Source organism: Fundulus heteroclitus, unplaced genomic scaffold (genome assembly GCF_011125445.2).
Source record: "Fundulus heteroclitus isolate FHET01 unplaced genomic scaffold, MU-UCD_Fhet_4.1 scaffold_70, whole genome shotgun sequence".
NCBI classification, from domain to species: Eukaryota; Metazoa; Chordata; class Actinopteri; order Cyprinodontiformes; family Fundulidae; genus Fundulus; species Fundulus heteroclitus.
The window spans coordinates 1,453,186-1,477,969 of record NW_023397143.1 but is presented as its reverse complement, the minus strand read 5'-3'; the positions used below and the strand labels follow the sequence as shown (position 1 = coordinate 1,477,969).

General features: G+C 38.9%; 1 protein-coding gene across 1 annotated transcript; it reads right to left on the bottom strand.

Moving 5' to 3' along the window:
• Positions 1-395: 395 nt before the first annotated feature.
• Positions 396-24,688, bottom strand: mrrf (mitochondrial ribosome recycling factor). The gene is made up of 7 exons (XM_012871142.3): positions 24,551-24,688; positions 19,586-19,765; positions 19,306-19,458; positions 12,631-12,749; positions 5,418-5,509; positions 931-1,090; positions 396-844 (listed from the first exon to the last, which is right to left on the bottom strand). Exons 1-7 carry the CDS (start codon positions 24,552-24,554, stop codon positions 767-769), a joined length of 786 nt encoding a protein of 261 aa, XP_012726596.2. The 5' UTR covers positions 24,555-24,688; the 3' UTR covers positions 396-766.
• Between the last annotated feature and the right edge of the window lie 96 nt (positions 24,689-24,784).

Below are 24,784 nucleotides of genomic sequence, written 5' to 3'. Positions count from 1 at the left end.
TGTTGCCGTTTCCGTGCCAGTTTCTGTTTACGCCCTCCTTCTGCAGCTGGACGCAGATATCACACAGCAGCGACGGGTACCCGGCAGTGTGGCCCAGAACAAAAGCTTCAGCTTCTGTGTTAACAAACCGAAATGTGCTTCTGTGGATGATTCAGCTGCTGCCTCTCCTTCTGAGGTTCACGTTGGTCTCATCCAGGGGTCTGCAACCTGTGCAACCCAAAGAGCCACGTCCCTCTCAGTTCAGCTACATAAAACTCTATTAGAATTGTAAGTGTAGCATGAGCTTTTGAAAAAAATTAAATTTGATGTCATTTTTTTTTAAAAAAACAGCATTTTATTTCTTGCTGTTAATACGTTTCAAAATAAAGAAAAAAAATGTTTGCAAAAAAAAAAAGGATTTTCTACATTTTCTTTTATTGGATGTTGATATTTGTGGGAAATGATTTAAAACAAAACAAAAACATAGTTTCCACCTTAATGACGAGAATTTCATAAATATTTTTTACTGTAAAAGGTATTGCCGGTACCTGTAGTATCACTGTGAAGTGGAAATTCAAGGCAATTATTCCATGTAAAAACTGAAAACCTGCTAAAACATGCATTTGTTATCATGCATTTTGGTTCTTCATTATTTGCAAAAGTTATTAAGAGTAATGGTTGAAGGTCCAATGAGAGCAGCTCGGGGGCCGCTGGTTGCAGACCCCTGGTCTAATCGATGCAGAAATATGTAACTGAAGACTTCTTGACGTTTTTTCTTTTTTTACATTCATCCCAAAAGCTCCTTGGACTTGGCTGCAAGTTGTTTGTCGATGTCCGCTGCAATGTTGTCTGCCATCTGTTGAATCTATATATATAAAAAAAAGAAAATCTAGTAAGTTGAAAACATGGTTTTGACCTTCTTAGCTTTGAAGCGACTCGTAGGCCTTGCACCTGTTTTTCTACTAGTCGTATTGTGTCTTCAGAGTGTCCCTCTTTGGCCTTTTTCACCTGGCTGACAGCATTGGAGCGCACTCTCCTCAGAGAGTCTTTAGCCTTGTTGCTGAACTGCTTGGCCAACTTGGCAAGGTTCTCTCTGTGTTCCCGTGTCACCCTGCAGTTAAAAGAGGAGAGAACAAGAAAAAAAAAAAAGCAGTTTGACGATCAAGGTGGCGCCGTGGTCTGTTTCTGCAACTCTGCCATCAGTTTCTGTTGAGGAGGAGCATATATGTCTTTAGGACTGTCATCATTTTATTAGCATCCTGATAAAATGCAGTGTCTGAGGTTTCTCTGCATAATTTCAGCGCACTGAGCGTGACATCCTGCATAATAAAGTTTAACTGGTGCAGCTCTCTGTATGCATAGTGAGTACAGACAAAAGCAATCATATTGACACACAATCCAAAACGTGGGCCGATCATAGATTCTGACTTCTAAAGCTGTTTTTTATTATCTGCTGTAACAATATGATCGTAACACTGTCTGCTTCGTCTTCCTCCCACTTTAGAGTGAGACAGGTAGATTTTGCATTCAGTTTGTGGCCTGAAAACTTTAAAAAAGCTTTATTTAATCAATCAGCCCATGCACAATTTGGAGGTGTGGGCCCTTCCCCCTAAATGGGAGCCTTAACCACAGCGAGCACAGCACCTGATCGTTTTGGAGCGCAGATTGTGGTTGGTTGCTGTTTCAGGACCGAGAAAGGCCACCATGATAACAAACCGCGATAGTGATCTCACCACAGAGGTTTTGAGCTCCATTCATGGGGAAGGCACAGAACTCTTGAGGTACCCCAGAAGACCACACCCAGATGTGGCAGAGATCATCCACGTTCTGACTGATTTTTGATGTTGTGGTGCAGTCTTTGTCTCTTGTTAAGACTTTATTAACAAACCATATCTTGGAGGAAACCGACAGATCATGCTGTCCCCTCACAAAGTGTCCCAAACTGAGCCTGCACATGGGAACCTTGCTGCTGTGAAGCTCACCACTGCTCATCTGTCCTAGGATACCTTTGAGTCAACCTCATTTTGTTCTGCATCTAATAGAATATCTCATAGAAACAGCACCATTTCCTATTTTATCAATTCCAGGGTTAAATGTCTAGATCTTCCAACAGTTTGTAGAACATTTTTGGACCTCTGAGTACTGATGTTCACCCTGGAAGTGCTCCAGCATGCTGCCTTCATTATCTGTACGTTTCGCAAATCAAGAAACAAAGCAAGCTGAAGTTGGCTTCCAGTTCAGACTTCTTTTCTATTGACATAATTAGATCAACATATGTAACACTTAGACATCGAACGGTAAAAACAGAGTCTTTAATGCAGTTTGTGAGCTTCGATCCTCCTTTTAACCCTGCAGTGCCAAAACTACTTGCTAACCCGTCTAAACAATTAAATCCAGGGGTTTTAATCACTTACATGGCAAAGAGGAAGTGATTGGAAATGACAGCAACTCGGTCACAAAGTAGTAGGTCACGAAAAATCTCAGAGTGGGGTCAGTGGATGCCGAGGAGCATAGTGCACAGAGGTCACCAAGATTCCACACGGTCGACAGCTACAGACCTCCAAAATTCACGTGGACTTCAGATTAGTTCAAGAATGGAGAACGGAGAGCTTCATCGAATCGGTTTCCTTGGCTGAGGATCTGAATCAAAGATTTACCTAACCAAGTCCAATGTAAGGAGCCGGATAGAGTGGTGCGACGGACACTAGATCATGGGAGGCATTCTCTATAGTGATGAATCATGCTTCTCTTTCTATCCAGCGGATGGACAGGTCTGGGTTTGGGAACTTCCATAAGAACGGTACCGTGTCAAGTGTGAAGACTGGTGAGGAGATTATGACATGGCTCTGTTTCTCCAGAAGTTGGGCTCAACCTGTTAGCTCTAGTGAAATTAACTCTTATTATTTCAACATACCAAGATATTTGAACAAAATCATACTGTATGTGGAGACAGCTTGGGGCAGATTAACTAGACTGGCCTGCACACGGCCAGAGTTTAACACGAGATAACTCCTCTGAGATAAATTAGAGACTGTGAGCCAGGCCTCATCTTCCAGCATCAGTGTCTGACCTCATAAAATGTACTTCAGGAGGAATGGTCATAGATTTCCATAAACTTGCTCCTACACCTAGAGAGAAGCCTTACAGTTACAGTGGCGAAGGGGGAAAACTGACGTCGTATTAAACTCTAAGGATTAAGAATCTGATGGCAGAAAAGTTTATTTGTGGGTGAAGGCAGAAGAGTTTTGGCAAAATCACGTATTTAAAAAATAAATAAATAAAAAGCTTTGCTTGGGATCTTACACTGATTCAGGTTAAGAAACTACTGCTGCAGCGGCATCTGAAAAAGTGTCAAAATCAATGTTTTTGTTTTAAATATTTCAACGAGTTAGCATTTACGTGGGAGTTCTCACTGTAATATACCTGCTGAAATCAAAGATAAAAGTTTTCCTTCCAATATAAATCAGTATAAATTTTTTACTATACTTATTCAGAACTAGAGCAACAAGAAACACAAATTCAATACTTTTCCAAACAGCAAAGGAACATTGCAGTAAACTGTGACCTCCATGTTAAATCTGATTTAAAAAAAAATCCTAACCCTTGGTTCCAATAATTAACTTTAAAAATTATTTTATTTTAAAATATAAACAATCCGAACTTTTACAAAAGTAGAGTACTCAGTAAGTTTTAAACCATCTTGAAGACTTTTCTTTTTTGCTTTCAAACTTTCTTAAGGTTTCAATAATTTTGCTTCGATCAGTAGTTCTTGAAATCTACTGAGGTTCTTTCAAAATACAATTTTGACTGAATTTTAAGATGAATTCCTTTGTTCCATTTTTCCAGTTCAATCTTTGCCCTTGACAGAGACAGCAAATTGAAAAGTGAAGACGAAAACAAGTATAAGGTCCAAAAAACAAAACAATATCTGAAAGGATTTGACACAAAACTCGAGAACAACATTGTGATGTAGCTGATTATCACCTCCTCGTTGGTGCTAAAATATGTGATGTCTGATATTTAGTATCTATATAAGATTCAAATAAATAACTTGAATTCATTCTTAATTGTTCCTTTTCAACAAACGTTTACTACAGGGCAGATTTAAAACACGTTCTTTCCTAAGTGGCCGACAATTTAGTGACAACACAAGCTCGATACGTGAATTTAGGAGCTTTTGTTGTCTGAATGATTCATAATACGCAGTTAAATGGCTCAGTGGAAAATATGTGCAAAGTCCAAAAGAAAACTTTGGAAAATTGTCCAGAAAGCCTGAAGTACTAATGACAGAGACCAGATGAAAAGATCATAAAAAATACTTTTGTGGTTCTTTGCATACTACATAGTTACAACTTTATCTGATTATTTTGGTGAGCATGGAAAACCATTTTGAAATGTAAATGCACAAAATTAAATCCTCACTAGGGCAAATGGGTATACTTAAAGCTTGTTGGCCTTAAACACAAACCTTGTAGTTCTGACTCACATCTTTGAACTACAATCACTTGGCGGACGTAAAACAGAGTTGGAAAAACAGAAAAAAAAACAAACAAAAAAAAAAACGGATTTCCAACAAGTTTGCATCCACTTTGCATTTGTTACTCCGAAAAGTCCTGCTTTCTGCTACACTCTGCTATTCTTGCCCTTAATTGGCTTTTTCGCCTTGTTTTTGCTGCGGGAACAATTTGCAAACAATCCGAGTGCCGCGTCTATTTACTGCAAACAATGCGGCCTAATTACCGATCCCAGGGCCAATCAAGAAGCACCCTCTCTTTGGAAATGCAAATGGAGGCTCGGAGCGTGCGGAGACTGATTGCAGGGGGAAAAGCAGACCGACTCTTGTGTCCCTCCTCTGCCAGACTAACACCTGCTGCTCCACGTGCACACCGTCACACATGCACACAAACACAGGAGGCATGCAGACTCACATGCACAACGTGTATATGTAAAAACCGTAGTCTTTACACACAGAGAGCGGCTTGTTGAGTGAGTGACGGATTGTTTTGTGCGAGGTTGTTTGATTTGGCAGGGGACGGAATAGAAAGGGCGAGAGATATTTAGCCAGAATGGAGAGAGGGAGACTGACCTGACAATCATATTAACACACTGAGGTTCTCTAAAACTCCTTCAGAAAAGTCAATAAACCTGTCAGCGACGGCAAAGATGGTGGATTTATTTATTAATCAGGTGAAACAAAAACCACGAGAGAGACAATGTGTGAGATTTTGCTGGGATATTTGCATATCGGGGGTGATGTTGCATGGGACGAACGGGCAAACGGCGGCGTTAAAAAAAGAAGAGAAGTGGGGGAAAAGAAAACAGAGGAATGACAGAGGAAAAACAAAAGTGAACGGAAGATGGAAAAGAAGGAAAAGTGGTAAGTGGAGGAAAAGCCTTTCTTGCCTCCGGCGTATTTGTGTGTCAGAAGGGGGACTCACTTGGGAACGGGCACCTTGATGATGGTCCCGTCCGCCTCTGGGTTTAAGTTCATGCTGCTCTCTCTCAGGGCGCGGGTGGCCGCCGCTGTAGCCTGGGGCGGGAGGCAGAAACGCACACAGACACACACACACACACACACACACACACACAGAAACACAAAGTCAGCGCTGGTGCGACAGGAAAAGCAGAGCCGCGGCTGCAGGTAGTGACTGCACTCCAGCTGGCAATCATTAAGGTAGTGTGTGTGTGTGCGTGTGTGTGTGCCAGGGGATTCCCGTGCAGCGTGGAAGTGCCTTGGGCCACTGTCAGCGCCGGGCCTCATGGGACGGGACTGAGAGGTTGCAGGGGCACAGAGTTGACCTCTGACAACCCCACAGGAGAGTCTGCCTGTGATCGCGTTTGATACATGAACACAAACATGTGTTTCAGCTCGCTTGCATTCAATAAATAAGGCTCACAAGTTAGGACGTAAAGATAATTAGCTGATCCATAGGAAAACCCACATGGCTTCTGATAAGCTCAAACATTTAAAATGTGTTTGAGCTTTAAGAGAGCACCCAGTTGTATTACAGTTGTTCAATATTGTAATGACAATATTGACTGTAATTAACCCACAGTTTTCTCACTACTCTTCTTCTTTTCCATCATACCAATCTCTTCCCAACACTTCAGGCTCTTGATCACTAAGCTCTACATCAGGTGTGGGCATACAGAGCAGTGAAAGTCCATCTGAGTGGATAAATATATTACTAAATTATAGTATTAATACATGGCATTTCTAAATATTACGGCCTCCTAAATGTTAAATCTAAATAGTACTTTTGTTTTATAGCATACCGTATAAGACATTGTGATTCTATAAAAAGGCATAAAAGTAAAGGAAAATTAGCGTGGCTTATTAAAAAAATAGATACATTGAAACCTTTTCCAAATACTTTTTGATTAGGTTTACATAAATTAGTATTTATTTAGTTGTTTCTTTAAAACAAAAATATTTTGCACACTGTCCTGCATTGATGGTTTCAAGATCTATCTCCTCATTGCCTTCTTTAGAGTAATTTATTTACTCCCAGAAAAGAGATGCACATGATGATACAACACGCTTTTATTTAATTTTTTTTTTACATGTCAAAGTTTCAATTACAAATTTCTAACAGATCTCTGTACATTGGTCAGGCTTTAAATGTGCAACCTGCAAAAAACCCAACTCTAAGAAGGAGCATAAAAAAGCAGATGCTCTGCTAATTCATTTGTGGCTTAGAAATCAGAATGGTTTACCGTCTCAGTAACATATATATATGTATATATATATAAAAAACACAAAACTTTAGTTATTTGAATTGTGGTTTCTCCTTCAGTATCTCAAAAACACCCAAATAAGCAGGTAGTTCAGCATGTAAATTATGTGTGGTTAGAAATTATGAATGCACGCCTGCTAACAGATGAGGTTGCTTAGTCAATTTATAGTAACTGCTACAGATATAGAACTTAATGTCAAACAGGCCACAATTATGGCTGATGTAAACAATATATTTGGAAAGACTAGAATATAAAATTATCTGCAAGATGGCAGCAGAATTGAGAAAATAACTCCTCCAATAATCAATTGAGAGATCAGATTGGGTTAATTAAAAGACTCATATGCACCAGTAATATTGGCATATAATATTATTGATAATATTATTAATATTTAAAAGAAGTATGCTATGATTTTCTCAAAAAGGGTTTGATATGGCAACTTGGAAAATCTTATTTGTGATGAAATCTGGAACTTAAACAATTTTTTTTATAAGAACTTATTAAATAATGCAGGTGCCGTTATTAAAACAAATAATCAAAATTGCCCCAGCACAACCTAAAAAGAGGCACCAGACAAGGTTGGCCGCTCTCCATGTCAGTATTTGCTTTGATCATCGGACCACATGCAGCTGCAGAAAAACAAAACCTCTGACACTCTATGCTGATGACATGTTACTTTTCTACCAAAAAGGCTCAACCCTCTATCTCTGAGATAACAAAACAACAACTTTTCATAGGTTTCAGATTATTTCATTATCTGGAATAAAGTCATAGCCCTCCTTATCAAATCTAAAATTCAGATCAGCCCAATTATTACACGACAGAATGAAAACATTAAGTTTACCAGAGTGCAAGATATTACAGTTAGACTATTTCCCATTACTTAAAGGTGACATGACATCACTGTATAAACTATTTCTTGCAGTAGATATTGCTTCATATGTGAATTATCCATAGAATTTCATTAAAAAAATAGCGTCAGCTTGTTGTTTTGTCAGGCCAAATGTACTTCCTCAGGAAAAGGGTACGGTAATGATTTGTGACTCTACCTAGTTGACCTCACTCCGATTGGCTACAACCGTATTTGGCAAACCAGTCAAACGCGAGTGTTCATACGTTTATCAGATGAGACAGCATTTAGAAATAATAAGCTTACGGGTAATGACAGCATTGTGGTCACCACCCTCAGTGTTGGTACAGAACACCCAACTTGAAATTACTTCAGTAAAATGCGCTGAACAACATGAACACCACACAGTCTCGTATTGGGCCGCGGTAAAGCTGGTTTTAGGTTGGATATTGAATATTTACCATCAGCGGCTTTAGCAGCCAGCGAGGAGACTGAGAGCTGCGGCGCCAGATCAGCCTCCATGGAAAGGGTCGACTAAGAGGCAGTCACCGCGAAGCTGCGGTGCACGAATATCCAACACCCAACCTAAAACTAACTTCACCGCGGTTTGACTTGGGGTTAAAATTGTGCCGTACCTCCCCATAGATGAACCACAATCCAGCCACACTGATTCCTTCATCCATCTGCAGTAATTGGAAAGAGAGGGGAAGGGGGAAGGCTGTTTGCTTGATGGTGTGCTCTGATTGGATATAAATGACGTAGATAGATAACCTACGTAGAAAGATAAACTGTTTTCTAATCTGTATGTTTTTGAGCAAAGAAACAAAGCTGACTGTTCATGAGCAGGTCCTTTGGGACCCACTTTTGACATTCACATGGCCTGATGAGTGCACAACAGTCCATATTATACCCCCAAAATCACAGAAAAATGAAATTTGTTGTCATGGCCCCTTTAAGAGACTTAATGTGACGGACCTCTGCAAAATCAATTATGTATTTGAAATGGTCCCGAACAAGTTAATGAGCTCAATGATTTCCATTGTTATGGAAATCTAAGTCACCACGTCTAAGTTTATACAAAATGCCAGGAACTGCAGAGGCTTAGACCTCAAACTCTTTTATGTGTACTATCCAGCTAATCCACTAAAAACACATCTCAAAATGTTGTTTATTCTACAATTGGTGGGGACACTTTTACTGTCATATTCACAGAACCTCACTAACTACCCATTTACGGTCCAGTGCACCTGGGTTAGGCAGCAGGGCATAAATCTGAAACACACCAGCAAATTCAACAGTGAATTGCTCAAAAAATAAAATAAAAACACAAATTTTAAAGTGGCCTAGTCAAAGTGTGGACTTGGACTGACTGATATGCCTTTGGATGACCTTAAAAAGGCCATTTATGATTGAGAACCCTCCAACATGGCTGAATTAAAATAAGCTACAGTTATGGTATGTATATGTACAGCAGAAAGGAAGGTAATTCTTCGGCTGCATAATAATTCCCTTAACTGAGCTTCTTTAAGTATGCAAAAGAGTGATGCAGAGAAATTTAAGCCCTCCAATGTCCTCCTGTCCACCCCACCACCTTCCATCCCACTCTTTGCTTTTGACGGCTCCTTCTGGACTTTTCCACTGGGGGAAAGAAATGGCAGCTAGATTAAAGGAATTTGGTTGTATTAAATAAATTCATGAGGTTTCTTTTCCTTTGTTAAAGTCATCCGGAAAGCAGGCCTCCAGTTGCTTTCTGAGTGCCGAGTGATAGATTCATCTCATACTTAAGTTTGATAGTTCTCAGCGTCGAATTCATCACGGTTTCCTCTCTCAGATGAACGCCGCGGTGGTTAAAAAAAAAAAAAAAAAAAAAAATGAGAGCAATTCCTCTGAAAAAAAAAGAAAGAACAAAAAAATGCCGGGCAGGTTCTGGTTAATGCGCTGGGGAGAAAGAGAAATTACGGGGAAGTTTCGAATCAAACGCTCCCGGCCCAGTTCAAAGCAAGCAGGCAAGCGGAGAGGAATGTGATCGAGAGGCCTTTTAAAAAGACCTTTAAAAGAAGCTTAAGGAGCGTTTGGATGCCTAAACATGGGCATGCATGCACACAAAAACATGAAATGGCGGCTCCACTTGCACATGTCTGCTGCACTGTCTTTCCAGGGTGCTCTTGATGAATGAATAAAAAACAATGCCAGAGACCCTGCAGTGGCAGGTAATGGATAGGTGTCATTATAAGCCTATTCGGCCTTGGTACCGAGGAATCACCTCTGTGCCGGACATGGGTAACATGGGTCCTGACAGGGTGGCGTGTGAAAGAAAGAGCATGTGTCTGTCTGAGTATGTGTGGTCTGTGGTTACTGAGAAATGAGACAAAACAAAGAAAAAAAAAAAAAAACACTCAACCGAGAAACATTCAGCCAGATTCAGCACAAAAACTACTTTTGATAAAAACCTATTTTTTTGGTGGCTGGTATTAGTGTTTTAATGATGCCCCGTCCACCTGGAAAGAAATAAAGCCGGGTAAACCCGCAGCTCTAATGCGACCACATAACATAAGAGAACGTGAAAGAAAATACGAGAGAAATCTGTTGTTGCTCGACATGCTGCAGCTCAAAAGAGAAGAACCCTTTTTAGAAATCATTTATGTTTATTTCATCCACTTAATGTTCATAAATGCTTCTGAAACTGTCTGTGTACTGTAACCAGTAAAAGTTAAATCATTAGGTTTACAACCATAAAAGCACCATAATGGACTTATGACATCTTTATTAATTTCAATCTCCTGGTAATAGCACAGCAGGGCATGTGATACAAAATATATGTCAAACAAAGTTAAGTTCATATTTATAACAAAACCTTAAACTAGTCATGTACTACATTAAGCCGTATTGGCATAGTAAAGCATTTTGTCAAATTCAACTTCTCCACCTAATTTTGACCTGCTTCCCTTTTTATAATATGAAAAACACATTTGGCACAGGTATGGCACATTTGGTTAAATTGTGCCAAAATCACAGGTGTGCCTGGCACACTACTAAAACCTTTGTGTAACAAATGTGCTTCTACATTTGCTGCAGTTATAGTCAAGATGTGGATATAAAAAAGTCTAAAGCATCTCATATATTTTCAAAAGGGTTTTAATGTAGTTCTGCAGTGTTTTTTTAATAAAAATATTTAGGCGAGGGTCAGAAAACTATATTTTTCCTTTGTTTAATATAAATCAGACATGGTGACAGTGGTTCCACTTGAAAACTATTATTTAATGCATTAGTTTCACACAAATGCTTAATGTTTACATTTACACTTTATAACATTGGAGCTGTACTGGATGTCAGGTATGTAACTGTTCTTGAAACCCTCTGGGCATAAGGTGTTAAAAAAAATCACAGTAGAGTTTTTTTAATTGCAAAACAGCACTGATTGACAAATGAGGTCCTGATAAACTCATGAAGATGGGTTTCTTTTTCTTTAGGTTTCATCTTGTGTCTAAAAAATTATTGCATTACTTGGATTTAGGGCTTTAGTGAGACAACTAAAAGGTCTGCATGCAGAAAATTGCAGCACCATCAGCATTATAGTCAGTATTAAAATAAATATTTTATTCCAGTATTACAATCAAAGAAATCACTGGAGCCAAACTTATTGGCACCCATACTATTAACACTTTGTATTATCTGCTTTTGACAATGGAACTCTTAGTATTTTCCCACAGTATCTCTGGGTCCTCTTTTAAGCCATCCTTTCTTAAGATCCCTCCACTGGTTTTCTATAAGACTTAGGTTCAGGGACTAGGATCTCTGGCGGAGACCACCAAGATGTGTATTTAACATCCCCTTTTATTTCAAACAGTGTATGATCACACCCAACCCATACGGAGATCAATCTTCATCTGACCGAAGCGATCGGTTCATGTTAAAGTCGCCAACTCGGCATGTTTGCGTTTGTGACGGTAGGACAGAAATCAAGCATTTTCCCCTGGCATCAGATTCTAAACTGATTAGCAAGTTGATAACCTTTAATGGTTGTTATGATGAATTGGTTGGTTTAAGATGCTACTCTTTGCTTTGGTCTTGTCGTCATATCCTGACTTAGGAAGTTTCCATACTCATGCCCTATCCAAATGGCACGCTCTCTTGTTTTTCTAAGTTTGAAGAGTGGCTTAGAGAAAGAATTCTCCATGTCATTATATTTAAATGCTAGGGCAGTAGGAAGACATGGATTACTAATTTAAAGTTCCTAGACACTCATCATTTCTAAAGACTAAAGGCTTTTTTTTTTTTTTACAATTTTGCCAGAAATGATCTTCAACGACAACCACACTACATCTGGGATCTACAACCCTACACTTTGTGTGATAAATGCAACACGGTCTTGGCAACGAAGCATCTTGAACACAGTCACCATACATTTCTGTTAAATATTTTCTGTTACACAGTGTCATAAAATCATGCAAAAAAAAATGGCTTGAGCAGGAAGTAGAGCAGACATTGAAAAAAAACATTGTGAAATACAACACTCATATACATGATTTAATAATGTAGAGGCTAAATGCAAATTCTAGCATCAAAGAGTCAAGATACCTCTGACCCCTCAGAGAAAATCTACAAAGAAACTGAAGGAGTTTAAAAGATGTGGAAAGAAAAAAGAAAAATAATCCATTTCTTTCTAACCCAGGGGTAAAATGAGGTCATTTCCTATCTGGGACAACTCACACGCAGACATAAGCACACTACAGTGCACATATACCCTTCTTTGCTATCTTTCACCTTCAGAACAAAGGGCTCCTTGAGTGATCAATCAATTAGCATCTGAGACTCGGGGCGCAGAGAGAGGCTGGTCAGGTTTCATTTACACACAGAGTGATGTGGGGTTCCAGTTCTGGTCTGGCTCACTTCTCCCTCACCGAAGACCATCTATCTGTCTCTGCTTTGGCTTATTTTTACAAAGCTTATTTATTCAGTGCTTGTCCGGAATGAGACAAACACATACAGGTAGGAGGAAACTGCAACAAAAGTGTGTGTGTGTGTGTGTGTGTGTGTGAGTGTGTGCGCGTGATGGGCCTTACCTCAGGGAAGCTGCTCATGTTGACCATAATGAGCTGAGGTGACTTCATGGAGATCTGACCCAGCTGGTTCAGAGGAAACTTCCCATCTTGAGTCGTCACCACAATGTGATCCAGAGCCCCTAAATAAATACAGACCAGAGGAGGTGTTTCATTTCTTTATTTATCTGCCTCCACAGAAACTCAAGACGTCGCATCGGTTGCAGCGATGAACACAACGTGCACTCTTAAACTGTGGCAAATGCGTTTCTAAATATTTGGCAGAAATTTTAGAAGTCGAAATTTCCACACAACTTGCTTTCTTTTAACATCGTCTTAGGCAATGAAAAAAAAAGAACCTATCAAACTTGTGAAGCACTTACTTTTATTTACATTCATATGTTAGGCATTATATACTCAGATCATGTACTCCCATTGTTACTCTAATCGATGTGGCACCATTGTCTGGCTCGATATGACGGCTTTCATGCAGAAATGAAGCGAGGGAAAACAGAATCACTCTTTTAGTTGCTTAGTCTAACAAACCGAAAAAAAACAACAGCAAAGGAATCCACAGCAGAAGCCACAAGTTACAGATGTAAAAACTAAGCCTACTGTCAGAAGGTCATGGAAACTTTTAACATTTTGTTTTCTCCTACAGTCACCGGCGACAGAAACAAAAGTTTTGCCAACACAAGCTGCCTTCTGCCCCACCTTCTCCCCTCATCCCATTTTTTTTTTTTTTTGCTGCCTTGCTCCATCCATTCTTCCCCCTCCTCCATCAAGCTAACCTCAGACGCAGTTGTTTCCTTCTCCTCCACCTCTGACTTACATCATCCCCTCCCTTCTTTTTCCCCAGGGGGGCTGTGCTGGTGCTGTGTGGGGAGACGTGGGGTGACGGGGAGGTGAGCCAGTGGTGTAATTTTCTCTAAAGGGTCAATTTATATTTTGATTTCAACGGCAGAATAAAATACATACCAAACAGAGAGTTAATGTGGATGAAAAATATTATAGATTTGATCTAATAAATATTGGATAAATAACAATTATATAATATTTTATGCTGAAATAATGACCACCTACATATTTACCCGCAGTAGATAATTCTCTTAATGCCTTAATTCTGAGGAAATAAATATAGGTTTTGAAACTGGTAAAAGTCAGCCCAAGACAAAAGCAGATTTCTATCACCCAGCCTAAAAATGTTCCAATTAGGATGTTTTGTCTTGATTACAAGTCATTTAAGAATAGGTGTTTGGCAAGTATAAACATGGAAATTCGGTAGCTTCAAAGTATGGCAAAAAAAAAAAAAAAAACATAGCAGTATTACATCTTCTGCATTAATATTGCAACAGTTTTGTTACAACAGGAGCTGCTGCTGGACTGTCTTATGATTCTACACATACCCGACTTTAAATATTCAGCTTTATTCTGAAATAAACTCATTCTTTCTGCTAGCTGTGTTCATGCAGAACAGCTGCTAAAGTGGTATGCTAATGTTTAGCATGTGTTGATACAGGACTCCTTGATATTTTGGCTTGTAAAAATTTTTCAGGACACTTTTGCTTTTCTAAACACATATCTGAACTCTTTGCATGCAGCTATAGTCTTCAGTAAAATCACAACTTGCTACTGCTGATAATGTTTTCATTTGGAGTAGTTTGCTTACGTGCTAGGCTAACGTTAGCATGTTTTTCCTCTCAATTTTGATATGCCTTGTTAATAATTTGATTAAAAGCACATGACAATGCTGTTCAAAAATATGCTATTCTGCTTCATCAATTCAGCACTTTACTGTGAACGTTTAATGTATGTTTTTTATTTATCTAGTGTTTTTAACTGTGCTTTATCCTTCATTGACAGCTAATAGAAGACTCCATGCAGAGAGATAGACAGGAAGGTTTTTTTTTTTAAATCCCCAGGTAGTAATTTTTCCTAATTTCCTCTTAATTTTTTCCCCATGTAGTTAAACTTTACCAATCTATGAATAAGAAACAAATAAATTTATGATAACCTTTTAGTTGATCATCTACAATACTTTAATGGGAAGAGGAGTGAGAGAAAGAAAGTTATTGAAGGCCTTCAGGCACTCACAAAAAAAAAATTAGACTGTTCACAGAAGATTATACAAAATAAACTTACATTTTATTTAGAAACATATACTTGTAAAAAAATGTATTTAGAGATCAGTTTGGCTGAAGGTCACAGTTGTCTATGTAACCCTTTGGGAAAATACATGATGCCTCCCAATTGGGCTAAATGCTCCCATGTTTACATTACATCTCTATTTATATAGAAGGGTTATGGTAGTTTATAAAGTAGGCTATCTTTGAGAAAGAGAAGAGATAAACTCTCAATACTATAACCAAATCATAATGCTCCAAAAAGATGATCATAAACTATCTGAAAAATATTAAGCTTTCTTTTTTTTTTTACATATCCCACACTATTGAAACATTCTAAACCCATATTTTGTATTTTATTCATTGTTCATTCTTAATGGCTGCCCCATACAATAAACATCACTAAAAGGCATTTAAATGTAAAGTAATGCTTACAATGTTTTTAATATCTTAAGCCTAAATATCTAATAAAAGCACATATGTACAAATGTTTTAACTTTTGTGTATGCTTTAATTTAAACACTGTTTTGAACACATTAAAACCAGCCTGTGCTATAGCTACAGGTCTTAGTGTCTTGGGTCATCGCTCACTTCTTAATATTTTGCTCCTAGGGAGCAGTGGTTTCTATTAACATATTACAGGCTTTCTAAAAATCCTTCAGTATTTTCCTTTAATATTTAAATAAATATTCTAATTCCTGCCACTTTTGATGCATGTTTATTAAGCTGCTAAAATCTGATCCATGAATTATTCCGGCTCTAAAAGGAAATGAAAAAGAGCTCATAGAGATAACTCAGGAAATACTTTTTTTTTTTACTTCAATCTTATCAACCAGGCATTATAAAAGGTAGACATAGACAACAGTATTTAAAACAAAACATGATGGAAAAGAATAATTAAATTGATTTGTTTTGGAAGTGGACAGGGTTTGATCTGTAAAGAGACGAGAACTTGTAATTCAGCTTCCACTTGTGAAGCTAAGCTACCACTCTAGCGCTGCTGACTCCTGCAGCAACAATGCTATTCAGTATTTAGTCTCCAAACGGATGACCTATAGACTCTTTGTTTACATAGAAACAAAGCTAGTTTCCAAGCTGTAATACCCATACTTAATCAGCACAATATGGTGTTCACGTCCCTGATCTCCCTACGCGATCCGCATCTATCCGTGTGACTTCCTGTTATATGTCTGACACACAAACACATCCAGACAAGTACGGATTCATAGCAACACGCAGCAGAAGATCCAATGATATCCAAACACACTCTCCCACTTGTAGGATTAATAAGACCCAGATGAGGGTCTCGTAGAACAAACCCACATACAGTTGCATGAGACGCACACATAGCCGGACAACTGACGTCATTCGATTCCACCATCTCATCTCTGCTGTCAGATCCAAGTCCCGCTGCCTCCCTGGATTATTGTGCAGCTGGACAGAGGAGGGAGGGACGGACAATCAGAGGAGATCAGTGACGGGTAGACTGATGGAGGGAGTGGACAGAAAGGAATACAAAGAGAAGGGATTCGTCTAAAATAGATGAATAAAACAGCAGAGGGAAGGGAACTGCAGAGATAGCGGGATTAAGAGAGGTAATGTTGAAGCTAAATGGTAGAGCTTCTTTTGGAGAGAGAGTGAAATATTGAGAGATGTAGAGGTGCCACAAGGATCTGTTCCAGGCAAGTTTAGGAAAATCTTCACACAAGCAGCAACCGTATTTTTCAGGTGCTTAAAAAAAAAACGCAGGTGAGATGTTAACTAAAAAAAGATAATTGCCCGTGTTATTCTAAAAACCTATGTTTTTGTTCAAGGTGAGAATGTAACATGAGCTGAGACCAAAGATAGGAATACAATAGTATTAAACTAAAGTGCATAAATTTAATTTAATCAATTATTTAATAAATCCATCAAAACAAAGAACTCAAATTTTCAATCTATTAAAAAAAAAATCAGAAAAAATTAGATTCATGTTAAGGACCTAGGCATCAGGGGTTCATACACGGGGAAAACCTCCCCGACATGCTGCTTTGCACTGCTGGATAGCTAAAAGAAACCCACTGCATATTTGGCTCACTTAAAAGGTAAGACAAATTCAGTTTCCTAGAAATATTTTTGGTTACAAAAAACACAGTCGGTGTGAAGAATAAGGCACGCAGTGTTATTCAGGTGAGACAATTTTAAAACTACAGCTGGCAAGCTATGAGCGGCATGTCTCTAAAGCAGCTAAAATGTTTGTTTGGCTCTACGTATCAAAATTACAATAAATAATTGTTAGTGAAATATTTTTTATACTTGTAATATGCATGTGGTATGTTGCTTTGTCCACAGAAAGAATGATTATTGCTTGTAATTGTAATTACAGAGATACCACTGTATTTCCACTCAAGGTTTCCACACTGTGCGACCCGTATGCAGGCCCATACATAATCTCTAGCAGCCAAGTGATGAATCAGGGGAGAACAAAAAAATAAATATAAGGCAAGCCAGGAGACTAAGCGTACTGAAACAGATCAGTTACAGCAAATTATCTTTTCCTTTAACTATCCAAAACTCTTTTTTTCTTTGAATCCTGATTCTGGTGTAAAAATTTCCCAGTTGAGGTTTTGAATGTCCTAAGTGCTGACACTTTCGTTTTATAAGCAAATGTCACTTAATGGGACCCTTCCAAATTATGTTACAAAAATCTGCATGCAACGTCTCAACAATAAGGTTTCTCCAAGAAGTTGTATTCTTTTTAGTTGCTACTAACAGGCCTTCATTTACTATTAACTTATTTCCATCCTAAGTCTTTGGATTGCACTTGCGCCTGTCGATCTCATTCTAAGGGGCTAAAATGTCCTAAGAAAACATCAAAATGCCCCTGATGCAGGTTTATACCATGTACTTATCGGTACTATTATGTTTTTATCATTTTAAGTCACCATGCACATGAGGGAGAAAAAAAACAGATGTGTGTGTAACGTCAGCATTTGATAGAATGGTCGTTTAACTTAGGCTTTTGCTCTGCATCTAGTTTATTATTTGGTGTCTGTAACAAAACATAACAAAAGTCTCTTTGGTTATGGTGGGAATCACTGGTGTAAAAGACAACCAAGAATTTTCAGTTTTAAGACAGATTTTGGTTTGCAGTGTCCTTCTGTGGCAGCTACTATTACACACCCCACTCCCACAGTTTGTTAGAACCCAGAAACGAAGGGTCACGGCCCGGATGTAGTATGGGAAACAAAGGCCAAAGCCAGGTCAAACTAATGTCACACATGGATCTCCTCACATTAAGCCCTGCGGGGCGTTGTGAGGTAGATCACAACACCAAGCAGACTTTTATCTGAAAGAAAAAAACATGCATCAATGTCTCATGAATGTTCTATATAATGTAAAAACAGTAACGGTTGATATTAACCAAGCCAAAACTCAACATGAGAAGGTCTGGGGCAGCCCTGCTTCATATATAACAAACTAATGCGAGGTGTACTCGACTTTTCCATTAAAACAGTAGCTCACGCAACATTATCTAGTTATCTATATATACATATCTGTACATATCTGTAAAACTCTATAGTAATATTCACCTGTATATTATATTCGGTAAATATCCAGCTGTAAATTTAGTTCACAATACTAGTTATCTATATATTATACTCATAGGACAAATCTATCAGTAAAATTCTGTTTATAATAGTATTCATCTCTATATTTATTCAGTAATAACCCACGTCCTGTACTTATGGAGCCATTGTTTATCCTGCACTTGCTGCTTTTGCACTTCTGGTTAGACCTAAACTGCATTTCGTTGCCTTGTACCTGTACCTGTGTAATGACAATAAAGTTGAATCTAATCTAATCTAATCTAATCTAATTAAGAAACTTCATCTATCTTCATCAATCCAATGTGTTGATGACGACCTCTGCAAAAGCCTCCTGAAAGCCGCTGTTTTGGAAATGTTCTGACTCAGTTGTCTATTGATTAGATTTAAGCCCCTGTGGAGCATGCAAAAATATTTATGTTTGCCATTTTTTTTTCCTGCTTCTAAAACCTGAAATTTGAGTGCAAAATATCCACTTGCAGACAAATATATTTCAACCACTGACTTTAAAAAAAAAAGAAAAGAAACCAGTGTCAATCAGGTGAAACACGTAATCAGTCACTGGTCATAATGTTATGCCTATCAGTATAAAGCTGATACTGAAAAGAAAATGTTAAAAGAGAAAAATAAGATTCTGACTGTGATTTGTCTACACAAGAAAATTTCCTGTCTGAATTTTTCAGTAGTTGTGTAGTTTTAGAACCATGTCTATTTGAGACATAACACATGAACGTTATAGGCATTCAATCTTTTTCAAGATTTCTTGCATCTAAAATGTTTTATCATACGTAGAAAACCGTTTCGCAAAATCATTAAGAAATGTTAAATTCTGAAACTGGCTTTGCATACATCTACTGGTCTTCTGTGCAGAAAATCCTGCTTTATCTCATAATAAACTGCTTTCTTTCACACCTGGAGAAAAAAAAAAAAGCGAGCGAGGCGAAGAGGAAATGTGTGAGAAGGTCCAAGACACACGCAAGCCAACTAACCTGGCGAGGTTCGGATGCTGAGGCTGCGCGTGAACTCATCTTTGAGTGCGTCGACCACGGCGGTCATTTCCTCCTTCACTTCATCCAGACTGATGATGTCTTCCACCAAAGCTGAATTAATATTCACCTTCGCTGACTGGCCTTTTGCCTTGGCTTAGACGAAGAAAAAGGAGAAAATGAGACCCAAATATAAAGACAAATAACATCCAATCAACAAACTCGCATCTCAGCCAGAGAAACTGAAGATGTCACAGAACGCGTCTGTGCTCTCTTCACTGACCTTTCGCCTTCTTGGTGGCATAGAGCCTGATGCACGCAGGAGCAGAGTGGGGGGAGGTACCAGGACAAACCGGTGGTCTGCAACCGAGCCAGGAGGCGACTTTGAGGGGAGAGCTGGCATGCCGCGCCAGGGACTGAGACAGAAGGGGTCGCAGCAGGTTCAGGTGATTCAAAGCCATGACTGTAAACACGCCGAAGATGAAAAGTTTGGATCAAAAGACGCAAACGTGATACACGGGTTTCAAAAAGTCATACATAATTCAGAAATCATTTGATAGCCGCACTGAAAATATTTATCAAAATGAGGTAATAGCTCATGTTAGCCAGCAGGAGGTAGGCCAACTTCTTCCTCCAACATCACACAGTGTAGCACAGTTACAGTGGGCTTACCTGAAATATACCATGAAAGGCAAGAAACTGTCTTTAAGATGGGAACTTAGGTGATAAAACTGTCACCTTTAAACAGGTGATGTGGAGAAAACTGTCCTTCACAGCAAAATATCATTCCAGCTATATCCATAATTTTTTGGTTAAAAAAAAACTTTAACTAAGGAAACAACTAAATCAGATCAATATCATCCACCCAAACACATCAGGCAATGTAAATTGCTTTGCAACAAGGAAATTTGTTTGTTTCCAGATGAGCTGATTACCATCCATTAGAACGCCCAGATAAAACTCATGCACAATATATTTATTTACAGTTTCAACATGTTTAAATGGTTAGGAGGACACCACCCAGTGTCTGCCCCGAGATGCTTATATGGAGCTACATTTTCTTAAACATATATTGAATATTGCATGCCTTTACCAAAACAATTTCCCCTTTCAGGACTGATATTGTGCCGAGTTACACGGAGGCCCAAGAGGAGCATTGGCAAAGCAATAAATAAATGAAATAAATAAATAAATCTTGCTTTTCCAAAAATGTTATCTTCATGAATAGCAAATTTGATTCAATTCAATTCAATTCAATTTTCAATTAAATTTTATTTATATAGCGCCAATTCATGAAACATGTCATCTCGATGCACTTTACAAAGTCAAAATCAGTCAGATTATACAGATTGGTCAAAAATTTCCTATATAAGGAAACCAGTTGATTGCATCAAAGTCCCGACAAGCAGCATTCACTCCTGGAGAAGCGTAGAGCCACAGGAAGAGTCGTCTGCATTGTCCATGGCTTTGCAGCAATCCCTCATACTGAGCAAGCATGAAGCGACTGTGGAAAGTAAAACTCCCCATTAATGGGAAGGAAAAACCTCCAGCAGAACCAGAACCGGGCTCAGTATGAACGGTCATCTGCCTCGACCGACTGGGGTTACAGAAGACAGAGCAGAGACACAACAAGACAGACAAAAAAGCACAGAAGCACACATTGATCTAGTAATCTGTTCTACATTATATTTGAATTAAATCAATTTATCGCCCAGCCCTATTGCAGTATGTTCTTACTAAGAATAGAAAAGTAAAAAAAACAGAGCAGTCTCTCGCAATAATAACGATAAAGAGTACAAACCAAGCTTACATGCAGTTACGCAACTTTCTCCCCGTCTTCTTCTTCGTACGCTGACAAAACCGTACACATGTACTAGTCTCTTCATTCATGCTAACACACAGTCCTTTTAGGTATTCCTGAACAGGAACACAACAACGCTCTGCCTTTCCATAGACGGATCACCGCCGGCCCACCTCACACAACTGCCTACTGACTGTGAACTCTGTCGCTGACACTCTCTGTCTCCACATGCAAACAAAGACCATCTCTGCAATGTTTAAGCCCACACAGACCCAAGCACAGAGTAAAGCCAGTCTTTCAAAGTCAGTGGCTGTAAACGGGTCGCGGTGCGCTGCTCCCTGACTGGCATCCTCTTTTGTCCGGGCTGCACTCGCGGGCTTTTATCTCATAAGGAGGAACACACCAGCGGTCCTGCACTGAAATAAGTTCAGCCGCGGAAAGGTTTAACCAGTAGCTAATGCCGTATATTTCATTGGCCTTTTATGGGCAAAAAGATAAATAAAATCCATAACAGTCAACAAGAAAATTATGTTATGTAAATGAGAAAACAAAAATACAAGAAAAGTTAATTATTTCACCGCAAAAGTGTGTTTTCTGTTGTGTTTTCATTAAAAAACGAGTCTATAGTTCAGAATGTGTACTGGAGACCCCTTTTTGAATGTCACACTGTGTGAATCTTATGCATACCTGTAAGTGACAGTGAAATGATTTATTTCTTGGAAAAAATTTATGTTTATTTCAGATAATGTATTTTAAGTTGTTTAGTTCACATTTTGAGGTTTATGTAAAATTATTGTATTTTATTTCTTTTCAAACTATTTGTTGAAAGTTATTGCGAGATTTGCGTACATAAGAAAGGCAGCGAGATTTGCATATGAGAGAAGGAGCAGAAATCTGGAAAAGAGCTACAAGTAGCAGTCTCGTATTTCCTGTAGCTGTCAAGGTATTTGTATTTATGTTTGTAATATTTTGTAAATTTATTGGTTATGGTGTTTTAATTACTTAATATTTTAATTTAGAGTGGACAACGAAGAATTAATCTGTTAAAGACCTCCGAAGTGGCAGGCGGTCACAAGGTAACTTTTGTTAAAGTATGTGTCACCTGACTGTCTGTAAATGTATCTATTTCTAAAGCTTGTCTTTATTTCTGTAGTTTTCACGGCGTTTATTAAAGAGCCCGTTTGAAGGAAGCCGTGCCAGTGTTGTCACTTTGGAGCAACAGTACCTCTGCATCATAAAGTCATTGCATCACATAAAATAAAAGTTTTTATCCCAAACTCTCAGAGACAGTGCTGACGTTTCCTGCTGTGCGGCTACAACCATCCCTCTAATCTTTGCTGTCAGTTCAAGAAACTTTCTCTATTTAGGCTACGCTTCAGACCACCGCTTCCGCAACGAAACGTGCAACGGAGGCAGCTGAAACTGGGAGGTTTCCCCGACACGCCGACACGATTGGCCGCACGGTGGCAGAGCCGACAGGGCGGAGGTGTGGGAAGGTGACAGATCCCTTTACAGGGGAAGCCAAGCGGACGAGGTGCGGCCCAGGTGTTCGGTGGGATACTGTAGTCTCGCATCCTGCAGGTTTCAGAACCAGCTGCGGCCGCGCCCCTTTGCTTCTTCATCATCCAGCAGCAGGGAGAAGCCAGCTGGTCGGCCCGCATGCTCGCACTGTTTGCTTTGGAAAAGGAACACTGAAGAGTATCTGATAATGTTCTGCATCGCTCTGCCTCCTCAAACAGATTTGCCACTGGGAAAGGGAGGGGGGGGGGACAAAGTCAATAAAGTACCGGAGGAGAGTTTTAAAAAAAAAAATCTGTGATTTCAACACTGAAAAGTGACGTCCTTTTATCAGCTTTTCCGCCCAGCAAGCCCAAAATGTAAATATTTAGCTTCTAAATAACAAAACTAAATCAAATCACACTTTGACATTCTTTCAAATTTAGAAACGACTTTGCAACTGATAAAAACAGACATTAAGCTCTGCTTTCAATCACATATTGAAAATGTAAAAACAAGTTAAAGATAAAACCAGGGGGTTTTCTTCAGAAAAAAAAAAAAACATCTTGCTTTTCTTTCAGTGCAAGGAAGCATTCTGTTTTAATGACCTTCCTTGGTCTGTTAGATCACTGTGATGCGGTGTATATGAATGCACCTACCACCTCTCTGCATATGCTGGATGCTGTCAATCACGGTGCATTCAGGTTTATAACAGGGTATGAATCTCTTATTACTGTGATTTATATTCTGGAGTGAACTGGCCATTATTATTAACCTGCAGACTCGTGCATTGGTACATTTGCATCTATAAAGCAGTCCTTGGACTGTTGCCGCCTTACCTATCCTCATATATGTCAGCCATAAACGTCCCTCTCAGGACTTGCTCTCCTTCAGTGCTCCATTAGAATGATCAGAAGTTGGAGAAAAAAAATAGTTTTCTTAAATCATGGAATACTCTAAAGCAGGACCTGATAGTACCCACTTCGATTCCACTGGGAATGATTTCTTTTTTTTTTAAGAACAAAAAAGAGAAATCTTAAGCAACTTGCTCTTGTTTTTTAATCATACTGTATTAGCTTATTTAATTAAATCAACTGTTTCAATTACTTGTATTGTTGCAGTGTTTGTAAAATTAAGCAGGTCTCTCTTGAAAATTAAATCTTGGAAAGAATACCTGCATAAAAGGGTAAGTAAATAAATAAATAAATAAATAGGGAAAAGAAATTTGAAAATACTGCTGGGTACTTACATTTTTCTCACATTCATTCACCTTTTATGAATAATATAAATCTGAAAATTGTGGGATGCATTTGCATTGACCCCCTTTTAACCTGATACACAAACCTTCGACTTCAGTTCAGTTCCCTTTGTTTGCAGCAACAACAACAACCATGTCAGCACGCACTCATACCTAAAGTTGCAATTTTACAGTAACCAGCCAATCCAACCAGAACTCACGGACTGTGGGAAGAATCCACAATCATGCATTAAGTTTAAATATACTGAGCGGCAACACTTTTTGACAATGCAACCGACCAACCATTGCACTGCGTTGCTGATACTTGAATTGTTACTCTGTTAAAGCATTGCTTGAACATGCTTGTGAGCAGAATAAATAACACGATCCGACCAGACAGAACGCCACGAAATCGCGTTGTTTTTAGTGTTAGACAAAACTTCTCCACAAGTCACGGTTTATATCGACAATCATTTGTAGTGAAAATGCAACAATATCTCACGCATCCTAATTAGAGACTTGAGAAAAAAATGCACGCAAAAAAAAAAAAATGTCAGGCAAAAAATATATTTTTTTTCTTAAAGCCATGTGAAGGTCGGGGTAATGTCGTTGGGAATGAGCTAAATAAGCTCTTTAACAAATATGTGGTGTTACCGCTTGGAAAATGCAACGTATAACTTCGAAATTCTACAAAAGTCTTAGTTACTACTTACTCATTCAGGGTCAGTCTTTACAGGACAAGCATGTTAGCTAAAGAAGGAAGCCCTGCAGTTGACTACTTTTCGTCATCAACATGGGAGCTGTCACAGAGGAGTGTGCTCGAGATAAGTTCAGGTTTGTCCCGAGTGGGCGGAGTTACAGCGTTTTCGGAGTGGGTCCGGACATACGGGGGATGCCAGGGAGTAAACCGAGTGCTTCCACTCGACTTGTCCGTCAGTGGAAAAACA

Bases quoted from the DNA above. Each gene is read 5' to 3' on its own strand.
- mrrf (XM_012871142.3), bottom strand. The intron at 19,459-19,585 runs GTCAGTGAAGAG...TCTTCGTCTAAG, and splicing joins TGCCACCAAGAAGGCGAAAG to CCAAGGCAAAAGGCCAGTCA. The intron at 5,510-12,630 runs GTAAGGCCCATC...CTCCCGCCCCAG, and splicing joins ACATGAGCAGCTTCCCTGAG to GCTACAGCGGCGGCCACCCG.